The sequence below is a fragment of the Globicephala melas genome, chromosome 12 (assembly GCF_963455315.2).
Source record: "Globicephala melas chromosome 12, mGloMel1.2, whole genome shotgun sequence".
NCBI lineage: Eukaryota > Metazoa > Chordata > Mammalia > Artiodactyla > Delphinidae > Globicephala > Globicephala melas.
Window position 1 is genome coordinate 31,374,870 of NC_083325.1, and position 13,546 is coordinate 31,388,415.

Below are 13,546 nucleotides of genomic sequence, written 5' to 3' on the forward strand. Positions count from 1 at the left end.
TCAGAAAGGTCAAGGCACAGGTGGGGAGTTAGCCTTTACAGGAGTTAAAGGGAAAAGAAAAGCTAATTTAAACAGAGTTATGAGGTGAAGGGGAAACCTGAGTAAGGTAGATTGAGGGATGATATAGGTAGGATTGAGGCTTAAAAAGTATAAAAAATGTCATGAGCTGTTGGGGAATTGAATGAGTTCTCAGTTTAGTGAATAGGGAACACGGATACGTGTTCCTTAAATGGCAACAGTTAAATAGATTTGATAATTACCCATGAACTTGAAATGGACTCAATTTAGAGAATTTTGTGACTTTCTTCAGTGTTGCTTGGCAGCTTGTGGCGGGCGGGGGAGAGAAAACTGAGTGTAGCGTTATCTAGACTTAAGGTTCAACAAGGGGCTTTAGAATGGAGTAACACTGGATAGGAAGAGTCAGGATTGGAGCCCTGATTAATTTATAAAACATGCAATATTTCTTGCGGGGAATATGCGTATTGTCATAGCAATGATCTTTTTCTTATTAGTCATTAGATAATGTTCCTTTGGCAACAGTGAAATAGGTATGGTAATTACCGTGAATTTGAAATGAGTTCATTTTATAGACTCTTGTTGCTTTCTCCAATGTACTTTCTCTTGCCAGCAAGTGGGGGCACATACTGCTTTTAATTATAGTTAACCCCAAAAACTAGTCAAATGTTTTCACTGCTTGCATTGCCTGTTAAGTAGTAATAAATGGAAATCCTTACTTTTCTGGAGGTCATTTATCAGGTCGCCTTAATTTTTCAGAACACAGTTAAGCCAGAAAAGAATACATTGATGATTTTATCCATTGATTGAACTACCCAACAAAAGTTTGAGTATCTGTCCTATGTAGCTTAGTGCTTACAATTCAAAGATAATAAGACAAGCTGCTACCTTTGTGGATCTTAAATTCTGGCAGAAGCCGGGTAGACAACATGTCATAAATGTTATAATAGTATGGCAGAGTATACATTGTGGTTTTAGTCTTAGGTTCTGGAGTCAAGCACTCTTGGGTTCAAATCCTGTCTCTGTTTCCTATTAGTTGTGACCTAGGGCAGGTTCTGTGACCTCGTGAAGCCTCAGTTCCTTTATCTGTAAAATGGGGACAGTTGTACCTAACAGTACCTAATTGTATTGTGAGGATTCAATAACAAAATGAATATTTATTGAGTACCTATTATATACCAGCCATTGTTCTAAGCCCTTAGGACAAAGAAAAGATAAGCAAACTCCCTGCCCAGGTGGAGCTTACTGTCTAGTGAGAGGGCCAGATGACAAACAATAAATAACGTTAGGTAATGATTAGTGCCATGAAGAAAAAGTATGGTAGAGATGACATTTGAGCAGAGATCTCGTGATTGTCTGAAGACGGGAATTCTAGGCAGAGGGAACACCAAGTGCGTAGATTCAGTGTGGGTTTGGCCTGCTTATAGCTGGAAGTCAGTGGGGCTAGAGCTCAGTAGGTGAGGGAGAGAGTGGCAGGAGATGAGGCTAGAGAGGAGGCTGACGGCTAGGTCATGGAGGGTCTTCAGAATGATGGATTTTACTTTGTGTGTCGTGGGAAGCCACTGGAACATTTTGCATAGGGGACTGACGTGATCTAACTTCTGTTTTGAGAGGATCACTTTGGTTCGATTGTACAGAGGAAGACTGGACACAGGGCGACCAGTTAGGATTCTGTTTAGTAGTCCATGTAGAGATGATGGAGGCTTAGGCCACAGTGATAGGGATAGAGTGGGGAGATGTCTGTAGTACCTTGCACAGAGTAAGTTCTCCTTAAATGTTAGCTGTTGTTATTTGTAAAAGGTGCATTGAAAGCTTCGAGGAGTGATTGGAGAGGGTTGGGAGAGAAGGATGGAAAGGTAGGTGGGGGCCAGATGGTGAAGGGCCTTTGTATACCATGAAAAGGTGTTGGGGCTTTATCTTGTGAGAAAATGGTTCTCTGGTTGTATGTTAGAATTTGAGAATCTTTTTTTAAATCCACGTGACCAGGTTTAGGATGATTCATATGGGTAGCTAGGGATGCAAACCACATTTTAAGCAACTGGAAGTCTATTTAAGGATTTTAAGCATTGTTTCTTTATCAGATTTGTATTTTAGGATGACCACTGTTTAAACCAGGATAAAATCTACAAAGACTACGTACTAATATGCGTGGACTTTCCTGTTCACACTTCTGAGCATTTTGCTCTTAATTTAGACCTAATTCTGATAAGGTTTGTTACCTGGTTTCTTAGCCAAATGAAATTTCTGTTTAGGAAATTAGAAGGAGACGTTACTGGTAGATGCTATACTAGAACTGTCTTTTTTTTTTTCTTTTCCCTGGAGGAAGCAAGAAGAGGGAGTTCGTAAGGAGAAGGAATTAGAATAGCTGCTTTGCAAGACAGAGGAACATCAGCCCATAACCTCATACTTTCATAGTGCTGCTTTGTTTTCAAGGACTATTTTTTGATTATGCAAGCTCTTCATAATTGCAGTTTATGGTGTGAGATATGGTTACATTCACTGGGGACCAAAGAAATTGCACTCATAATGTTGTGTGGCATTGAGAAAATGAATTTTCTTTTTCTGTACGCGGGCCTCTCACTGTTGCGGCCTCTCCCGTTGCGGAGCACAGGCTCCGGATGCGCAGGCCCAGCGGCCACAGCTCACGGGCCCAGCCGCTCCGCAGCATGTGGGATCTTCCCGGACCGGGGCACGAACCCGTGTCCCCTGCATCGGCAGGCGAACTCTCAACCACTGCGCCACCAGGCAAGCCTGAGAAAATGAATTTTTTTTACATGTCTAATTAAAATGATACTGATTTTTTTCAAGGAAAGGATTAAATACAGATTTAAAAAAATCACCTTAACTCTTTTTGACCGTAAGTTTGAACATTTTCAAGCCTCCAGAAAAGTTGAAAGAATAGTACATTAATCATCCATATACTTCATCTAGTTTTACCAGTTGTTAGCATTTTGTCACATGTGCTTTGTCTCTTTGTATACATTTTTTTGGTTGTTATTGGAACCATTTGCCCTAAATATTTCAGCAGCATTAACTCCTGTAAGTCTTTTAATTACTGTTTTGAATATGCCTGATCTTCAGTTTCAATAATTATATATTCCAGGTGAGCAGAACTGTAATAATTACATTTAACTTTAGCTTATAGCATTATCTCTCCAGCATGATTTAATATTGAAGTTTTTTATTTTATCTTTTTCAGAACAACAAGATATGGATTTGGATATAGAATTTGATGTACACCTTGGAATAGCTCACACCCGTTGGGCAACGCATGGCGAACCCAATCCTGTCAATAGCCATCCCCAGCGCTCTGATAAAAATAATGGTATGGACAGGACAGACTGTACATGCTCTGGAGTGTTTGTAGAGGGCCAATAATAGAAGAATGAAAACTCTGTTTTCATTATTTTAATATGGAAAATTTCAAGCATTTTCAGATGTAGAGAGCATACAGAACCTGATGTATCCATCACCCAGCTTTAACATTTATCAATACATAATCAGTTATATTTTTCTGTACCACACCCAGATTATTTTGGAAGCCAATAGATATCATATAGATAGATATATCACAGATAACTAGATATCATAGCATTGAATTAGTAATTATGTAAGTGTGTATCTCTAAAAGGCAAGGACTTAGTAGATTGATTTATCTCCTAAGTCTCCTAAGAGACTTTTCCTTTTCTCTCCTTTCTTCCTTGCAGTTTACTCTATTGTTTGTCCTGTAGAGTTTCCTACAGTCTAGATCTTGCTAATGGCTTGCATCCTGTGGTGTCATTTCACATAACTCTCTGTCCCTTCTATGTGTTATAAGTTGGTATGGTATTTGTTTGTACCTGTAATGTTTGGATGTTTTTCTTTTTGTGTTAGGTCATTGATAATCATTGCCAATATTAATTATTTCTTTAGGGGTTATAAAATGGTGATAGTCTAATACAATCTTCCCTTCGTCATTTATTATCTAAAATACTTCTATAAAGAGAAACTTCTCCATATTAACCACTTGATTATCCTGATGTACAGATTGTATAGGAAAGGCAAGATAAATGTTTGATTTTTTTTCCCCTTTATTTACCATTTTTCAAATGAAGCGCTTCTAATGTTCTAAGGTGAACAGAGTTCCTTTTTATACTTACTGTATTATTATAAATTCATGGATTTAAAATATTTCATTTGTTTCAAAACACTGAAGTAATTATCTATATTGATGCACAAAACTTCCCATCTTTAGTCATTGGGAGCTTATTCAGGTTGACTCCTGAGTCCTTTTGATGTGACCCAAGTAGGCTCAGTAGTCTTTGTTGTTTTCTGGTAGTTCAAGATGTTGCAGGTTTATCTAATCCTGCCCCAAACCTGGAATCAGCCATTTCTCTAAGGAGTCCTAGTTTCTTTCAGTGGAAACGATAATTAAAGACTATAAACCTGGGTGCCGTGGTGGCTGTGACATGGGGGGCCCGGAGCAGATGCTGGAAGTAGCGGTGGGTACCATGGAGCCAAGGCCTGAGGGGGTGGGCGTGGCGACCACCGAAACACAGCGCCCTCTGTTCCCTCCTCTTGCGGTGCCTCGTCGCTCCCCTCCATCAGCTGCTGTGAGCCAGTGCCTCTGCCCCAGGAAAAGAAGGGGTGGCAGTGAATAAGACCACCATCTTCCCCCCCAGACCAAAAGGAGTAGTAGAAAGCCTGTCTTTCACGATCCCGGGACACAGAGTCTTCACTCAGTGATAGTGGCGGGAGCAGCAGCAGCGGCAGCAGCGGCAATAGCCAGGGCCGGGGGGCCAGAAAGTGGCTTAAACCACCTCGTCGCCGGGCCCAGCGCCAGCACCCTGAGCCCGTGCCAGGCAGTCTGCATTTGTGCCGAGGCCCTGGCTTGCACCTCAGCCAGATCCTGAAGGAGGCCCACTTTCATGGCCGACAGCACCAAGGATGGCCTCCCACGTGATGTGCTGGCAGTTTCTTGCCTTCTGTGAAGGGATGGTGCTGTGCAGATTTGATATTTCAACTTAACAGTGTTTTAAAAAGCTGCACAAAAAAATGCCTGTTGGCTTTTCAGTCGATATTTGAAATAACAGGTTAACAGGCAGTTGTTTACTTCTGGTTTTGCTGCACTATTGTGATTAAAAAGGGGTTTTGAAGCTGTTTTTTTATAGGATTCTTTTGAGGGTGGGTATCAAATCTGCTTCAAGGTAACCGTAGGAGGAAATCTCATCTGCATGTTGAATCCATAGTTTGTCCAATTCAGATTGATTTCTAGATCTGTCAATTAGAAATTCTACTTCATGTAAAAAGGCCTTTTAAAAATGCAGGATCTTCCATTTTAAAAATTCAATAAACTAGAGAAGAGTATCTAGTTTCCATGAAAAAAACCGAAGTTTTTTTCCAAAATACAGAATGCTTGATTCAGTTTTGCCCTGAAGTTAATTGCCATACCACCTCTTAGTACGTAGATGTCCTGTTGAAAGTACTCGCTCCTTTGTGCCAGGAGAACGATCAGATCCAAGTTACACTGTGTAAGTAAGCATCCTCCCTGATGACTGTCTTCTCTCTTTGTTATATATTTGTACTTCCGGAGAGGTCTTTCAGACTCTTGGATACTCAGATAACTTGTTAGCATTACTCCTCCAAAGCCTACATCTCAGACTCAGAAAACATTGCTCAGTTATGACAGTCAAGAAACATGTGATGACTTTTTGTCTTACAAACTTTTCCAGCAGTAGCTTCTGTGATCTCATTGATAACTCCACCTCGTAGTGTCGAAAATTAAGGAGCAGGTGAAGGCTGACAAAGTGTAAGCTCTCTGAACTGATGTCTGAAGTCACAAGTATTTTGAAACTGTTGGAGAAGGGTTTACCTTATGGTTAAAGTAACCCCCAACAGTAACTAGGGGGCCACATTCCACCACTGAAACTGGAAGGACTGGTATGGCTTAGAAATACATCAGCAGAGGCACCTCTAGAAGAAACAGCACAGTCAGTAGTATTTATTTAGAGATGGATTGTTCCCGTGTTATTTAGTCATGCTAGAGAGCCACGCACGTTTGAATAGCGAAGGCGTAGATGTGTCTTCTGCTGCAGTGACAAGCTGTGTGAACACGGAGCCAGGATGCATCAGGCCATCTTCTTGGGAGAGTGCGGGGAGGGACAACCTGCCATTCTACGTGGAGGAAAGTGCCTTAGAGTCTACTGCCTGCTCTCACCCTCCACTTCACTGGGAGTCCGCACAGCGCACACAGCAGATCTGAGGAGCATGGATAGCTCTAGAAGGAACTTTGCTCTTTGTCAAGATTAGAAAAGGACACAGGGGACAGAGTGAGATTTTCTTGTGTGACAGAACTAAAATTTGAAGATGAGGCCTATAGAAAGAGGGCAAACATATGTACCTCCTTTCCATGGTTTGTTCCTCTAAATGGATAGAGTTGAAAGGTCAGTTACTTGAAGTAGAAATGTAGAGTTGTGAGGGAAAGTTTCAGCATAGGCCCATGCTTACGGAGGGGATGGTTTGTCCAAGGATTTTTTTTGTTTTACTGCCATCTCTGAAGTTCTAAAACCAGATGTTTGATGAGGATTTTGGATCATAATAGGTTTGATGGCAGGGAATATGGGAAGGATACATTGCTAATATTTTATCCAACAAAAAGGCAAACAGCAACTAAATGCTGTAAGAAGACAAGCTCTCAGGCACACATGTACACAACACAATTCAGAAATACCCAGGAGGACTCCTGCAGGCTTAATGGAAACAAAACGTGTATTAACAAGAACACGTAAAACTCAGGAAAGCATGTGTCCTTTTATTTCCCACCCAGCTGAAAGAAATGAAAGATGAAACCATCATTGAAACAAACCAGTTTTTTTCCCAAATAAGTACAGTTATAGTGCTGGGCTAGCAGTTAACTCTTTTACCCTGTTAAACACAAGAATAATCTCCATCCCATCCTGCATATTTTCTACAGCCTTGGCAACTTGAGATACATTTCTGTTATGAGGCTACTTGGTAGTAAATGGTCATCTTTTAAAACTTCTGTTATCTCAAGCTAGTAACACCACCATGTACTTCTATATTGCACTGCCAAAAAAAAAAAAAAAAGACTAAACCAGGTCTTAGAAGTGCTCATTGCACCTAGGCCTTTTCAGTGAGCAGAGCTAGGAAATATATATACCTCTGTGTATGTGCATGTGTAAATTTAAAGAGAAAACACAACGTAATTTTACACTAACACTTTCAATTCAGATCCAGGGCTGTAAGATTTTTACTTAACCTCATTGATTTATGTGTTTCTTTTCAGTCACACTTAAAAACTTAGTTAACACCAGCAACATACTTATTTGATCTATCAGATGCTACGTGTACCATGGAATCATAATGTCAACACTACCATAACAGTATGTTGACTGTTTTTTATTTTTTTTTGTCCTTAGGGTATATCTCTCTAGGGATGTATAATCAAATTACTATGTTTTGGAGTCACTTGGAATAATCCCTCTGTATGTAATTGTTCTACTAGCTGGGTATAGCATTATGTTAATATGTTTTATTTTGAGTTTTAGGAATTGATTTTCTTTAAAAAATAATTTTTATTTAAAACTATTTAAAATATTTGCATAGTTCTGAGGTCATACCTATAAAAAAGGCATACTAAAATAAGTCTAGCGTCTATCTTATTTCCTCTTCCTTATTCCATCTCTTCCTGTATATAAACATTTAACAAAATTTTTGAGTTATATGTTATGTATGTGTGTATATATATCCCTTTGAGGTAAGATTTTGTAGTTTAATTCAGTAGCTACCTTTTTAGGTTTTTCATGCTTCACATAATTATTGGATTAGAATGTTAACTACTCAAACTTTTAATACTGACAAGGTCTTTATAAAAGATTTCTGAAAAACTATATGTTATATTTTGAGAATTTGGCTTTAATTTTAGGCTTTATATCAGCTATTTATGATTCCCTGTGTTCTAGCATTAAAATTTTAAGATTTATTTTTGTAGTATCATTTTGTGGTATCTTTTCTTAGAAATCTAGTGAAGTGTTTAACATTTGGTTTGTAATGAACGTGTTCAGTTCAAGCTCACTTAACGTCAGATCTTTAAGTATATTAAAAAACATTTTGATAATTTGATATAAAATTGAATTTAGTGGTAATTTCTCTCCTGATTTACATGAACTTTAAATAAGAAATCCACATTAGTTGCCTTTACTTTACATACACTGTCAGTGGCTACAAATAATATTGTCAACTCCTGATTGCACATTCTTACGTTTTTGAAAGTTATTTAATCAAAAAAAAGATGAAAATTATCCCACTGTCATCTGTATTTGATCTTGAAATGCTTCTTTAACTTTAGTTTATCTGACATTCTGGGAGTTTTCTGGGCCTCAGATAAGTAAACTATAGAACTGAGTAACTGTCCGTTTTCTCTCAATTCTTTAACTTTGGTTTTAAACTCATTTAGTGTAAATTGGATGAAGCCTTTCTCTTTAAACTTAGGAATGTTTTATGCATAAGAATGAATGAACAAAGAAGTGAGAATAATAGTTATTTAGTTCAACCCTTTCATTTTGCAAATGAGGAAAGTGGCCCGAGGAACCTGCTTCTTTTACGTAGTGGCACTGGACTGGTAGTTTAGCCACAACTGAAGTTGATGTCTCTAGACTCCAGTTTATTATATTAACCCACCATACCCACCTCTTAGCACTGTGTGCTTCTACATGTGAACTGTGCTGCTGATCTACCTGAGGGTAATCTGATGATGAAAAGTGGATAATACTTGATTACAGCTGAAAGTATAGCATGTAACAAATTTTTTGACTTGAGAAAAATCTCTTAATAGTAATGGCAATTTATAGTGTTTATTAGACCTATAACTTTTTGGTCATCAATACTTTTATCTCTTTTAGAATTTATTGTTATTCACAATGGAATCATCACCAACTACAAAGACTTGAAGAAGTTTTTGGTAAGTAAAGTGACCTAAAAAGACTACCAGTCTTTGAAGAATACTTCTAATGAGAGCATTGAGGTTGTCTGTTGGGATGTGCAGTAAATCCTATCTCGATGTGATCAAATAATTCCTAAGACAGTTACAAGGATATGGTGGTTTATTGGACTTTTTTTTGTTGACAGTAGAACTTTTTTGTTTCTTATATGAAAAGAAAATAATTATTTGGCTTGATTATAAATGACCCAAAAGCTTAAATAAAATTGGAATTTGGGGGGATGTCTTTGCATTGTGAGAGACAGTGTCATTTTTAAAAGATTCTAGGGTGTTAGAGGACTCAAGACAGATTGAATGAAGGCTCCATGCCCTAAATAGCTGTGTAGTATATAGTAATGGTAATGATGATGACTTCATGAGTGACTTCTCAGAGCTGTCCCGTTCAGCATTCTGCAGTGATGGAAACTTTCTGTACATGTACTGTCCCAGTATGGTAGCCACTGTCCACATGTGGCTGTTGAGGTAGGATGAATGAGGAACTAAATTTGAAATTTTATTTCACTTTAAATTTAAATAGCCACCTATAGCTAATGGCCATTGTATTGGACAGTGAAGTATCATCATTAAAGAAGGAATCATGGGCTTCCCTGGTGGCACAGTGGTTAAGAGTCCGCCTGCCAATGCAGGGGACACGGGTTCGTGCCCTGGTCTGGGAAGATCCCACGTGCCGCGGAGTGGCTGGGCCCGTGAGCCATGGCCGCTGAGCCTGCGCGTCCAGAGCCTGTGCTCCACAACAAAGGGTAGCCCCCACTCGACCCAACTAAAGAAAGCCCGCGCAGCAACAACGAAGACCCAACACAACCAAAAATAAATAAATAAATAAATTTATAAAAAAAAAAAGAAGGAATCATTATATTCATAATGGAATTAGTGGTTTGTGAATGTTATATATTTCATTATATTTTAATTATTTTAAAATGTATTTAATTCATATATGACATACATAGATTTATATAATTATAAGTATGTTTGATCACCTCACTATTTTGGATTCACCGTAATTAGATGGTGACCTTAAGTTTAAAGAGTGGGTATTCAGGGTGTGGTGGTCAAAAAGAGACTAGAAGTTGGGTAATGAGATTTTTGAGGAAGAATTGTGTAGAAAAGATTTAGATATTATGAATATTTCCTTGAATGGGTCAAAATTTTTTCCTTTCTAATTACAGGAAAGCAAAGGCTATGACTTTGAATCTGAAACAGACACAGAGACAATTGCCAAGCTTGTTAAGTACATGTATGACAATCGGGAAAGTCAAGATACAAGTTTTACTACCTTGGTGGAGAGAGTCATCCAACAATTGGTATTAAACCACACTTTTAAAGATGATTATTGCCGACATTAATCACGATAAACGCTTAAAAATAACTTTGATAAGTAGGAATTATGCTTATTTCTTAAGTATTTTTTGCTTTTATTTCCCATGTATCTAACTATTCAACTTGAATAATTTTGAGAGACTGTTGTTTTAATGATTTTACTTCTTTCACTGTAGTTTAGTGTCATGGGAACTAAAAATAATCCAAAAGCAGTTTGTCCAAAAACTATGCATACACACACATAAACCCATACACACCACACACAAATGTGTACACAGTACACACACTTGGGGATTCATCACCTTCTTGCTTCCTGCTCATTCAAGTGTTCTTCTAGTCAGTAACTTAGCGAAGGGTAGCTTCGGTGAAATACACACTCTTTATTCTGGGATAATGGCTGCATGTCTCAGCCAGTACAGTCAACTCATTTTTCCTTATGGGGACTTTTCCTTGGCCCTGTACCTCTACAGAAAATTATTTCCCAACCCGAGAGAAAAGTGGTATTGTTTTTGATCTCATCCCAGTTGTCCTAATTAAAGATTAAAGATATCAAAGATACACAAAGGTCCAAATACATAGTGATTTCCACCCCCGCCCCAATCCCACTCATAACTCTGGCTTTTCCATTTAAAAGCCCTTTACTTCTCTGTGAAGGTCCAACCCTTACCTCCCATCTCCACCCAAATCTTATGATGTCTGCAGCTAAAGGAGTCAGGAAGGTAGAGAAGATAGAGAACTTCTCTTTACTCAAGGCAGAGTAGTGTGCCTTCCCAGCCTTTTCTTGTTTGTACTCGTATAGCCGTTTTTCTGTTCCTTCCTTCTCCTACCTTGTGTTCCTCCTTTATTCATTCTTGATTTCCTTAGGCCCTGTCCCTGAGGAGTTTGGGGTGAGGGGGGGCGGTATGGTGTGCATGTTAATAATTGTGATTGTGTATATTTATGTCTCCAATATCAAGGACAAAAAGGATGGAAGTTAACAGTGGTATAAAATTACTGGGCCAGAGAATGGGTTTTGGATATGGAGCTTGGGATCTTTTCTGATTCTGCCCTTCCCTTACTAATGCATAGTATGGGAGATATGATGTACCTATTGAGAAGTATTGGTAGCGTGTACAAAGGTGTCTTTTAAAATGGTCTGTTTAGGAGCTATTATCTACTGAGCCTATTTCAAGAGTGGGCTTGGTTAAAAAGTGGATCTTGGATACATCAAAGCTCAGGAGTAAGTGTCTACCTAAAATTCAGACTCATTTATAAACTAGTGCAAAAGAGTAGCTGTGTGAACAAAACATTTCTGTGCTGAAGCCAGTATATTTTAGGCATTTCACATTTGATAATTGATTATAATATATAATGCTAATGCATTTTTTTTTCCCTCTATAGGAAGGTGCTTTTGCACTTGTATTTAAAAGTGTTCATTTTCCTGGCCAAGCAGTAGGCACAAGGTATATGTAAATTTTATAATGACTAATAATTATGTGTATTTTGAAACTTTAGCATTTTAAGCTTATCCCCTGTACACTCTGAATGGCCCTTCACCATAATGGCTCTGTCCTTTTTTAGAGATACTTGTGTGAGTCATCCCTTGGTATCCATGGGGGATTGGTTCCAGGAGCTCCCGTGAATACCAAAATCCATGGATGTGCAAGTCCCCTATATAAAATGGTGTAGTGTTTGCGTATAACCTAGATACATACTCCTGTACACTTTAAATCATCTCTAGATTACTTACATACCCTCATGTAATGTAAATGTTATATACATAGTTGTAAATACAACGCAAATGGTAGTGTGTAAATAGTTGCCAGTGTGTGGCAAATTCAAGTTTTGCTTTTTGGAACTTGTTGGAATTTTTTTCCCCCGAATATTTTCAATCTGCAGTTGGTTGAATCTGCAGATGTGGAACCCATGCATATGGGAGGTCGACTATATTTATTTTCATATGCCCTTCTTGTCTGTTGTTTTACCACTATTCCATGTAACAGAATCCCTTAACAAAGCAAAAACATTTTGGCATTTATAATCGGCCTTTTGTTTGTAGTGGGGCACCATTGTTACTTTGTGAATTTGGATGTTGAATATTTTGTAAAATATCCATATTTTTCAGAACTCTATATTCTAGACAGAGTCCTAGATAATTGTACCATTACTACTTTTGCTGGGATATTCAAGCCTAATCATGAAGTCCTTTTTAGAACAGTGTGGAACCCTAAGAGTTCGTAAGAGAGAGCTGTCTTTAAAATGAAGTCAAGGGGACTAATGTTCATATATTGTTCACACATCAAAAGAAAGGTTTCATTTTACATTAAAAAGGAGAAAACTTTCTAATGCATCATTATAGAACAGGGGTCCGCAAACTTTTTCTGTAACAGGCCAGATAGTAAATATTTTAGGCTTTCTGGGCTATGTTGCCTCTGTGGCAACCACTTAGTTGGTTTTGCTGTCGTAGTGTGAAAGCAGTTGTAGAAAACGTGTAGAAGAAAGGGCATGGCTGTGTTCCAGTAAAAACAGACAAACCTGGCCTGTGGGTCATAGTTGGCTGACCTCTGAATATTTTTTAAAAACTCTGTTTATGTCATTCTTTCGTTATATCTGAAGTCGAACTTGGAGGGAGAGTTTAAACATTATTTGCAGAGCGTTCCCTCATCATTTAAATTTTGTATCATTAGTGCATTACTTATAAAAATGGCTTAATTCTGTTTAATTTTGTACTAACAGACGAGGTAGCCCTTTGTTGATTGGTGTACGAAGCGAACATAAACTGTCTACTGATCACATTCCAATCCTCTACAGAACAGGTAAAAACTATTCCTGCATCATGCCATGGGAAAAATGTATAAATTGAGTGCAGTAGTTACAAAGAATTGTTTTCCTAAAATTGATTAAATGCCCCTTTGGTCAGATCCACTCATATATATAGTTCTGTCTAGACATGAAAAGAATTTGTTTTTGTGATTTCTCTGACGAGTAGAATTTTTTTCTGTTGTATATCCTTAGCTAGGACTCAGATTGGATCAAAATTCACATGGTGGGGATCACAGGGAGAAAGAGGTGGGAAATGCACTCTGCATGATGGGGAGGAATCTTATCCTCTTTTGTTCATTCTTTACTAATTCTTTGTTCTTGGAGTGAATGAATGTGCTGGGCCTCTAAAAATATGCTTATTTTATGGGGAAACATATTTTGACATTATTTTTCTAATTTGTGGGAGCGTATTTT

General features: G+C 38.2%; 1 protein-coding gene across 1 annotated transcript in view; it reads left to right on the top strand.

Annotated features, from left to right (window-relative positions):
* GFPT1 (glutamine--fructose-6-phosphate transaminase 1) overlaps nucleotides 1-13,546 on the top strand; it is a 69,286-nt gene that overhangs the window by 23,203 nt on the left and 32,537 nt on the right. The window contains exons 4-8 of the mRNA XM_030877440.2: nucleotides 3,215-3,340; nucleotides 8,916-8,974; nucleotides 10,180-10,314; nucleotides 11,711-11,772; nucleotides 13,046-13,125. Coding sequence (XP_030733300.1) covers nucleotides 3,215-3,340; nucleotides 8,916-8,974; nucleotides 10,180-10,314; nucleotides 11,711-11,772; nucleotides 13,046-13,125 — 462 coding nt within the window. The remainder of the gene's footprint in view (nucleotides 1-3,214; nucleotides 3,341-8,915; nucleotides 8,975-10,179; nucleotides 10,315-11,710; nucleotides 11,773-13,045; nucleotides 13,126-13,546) is intronic.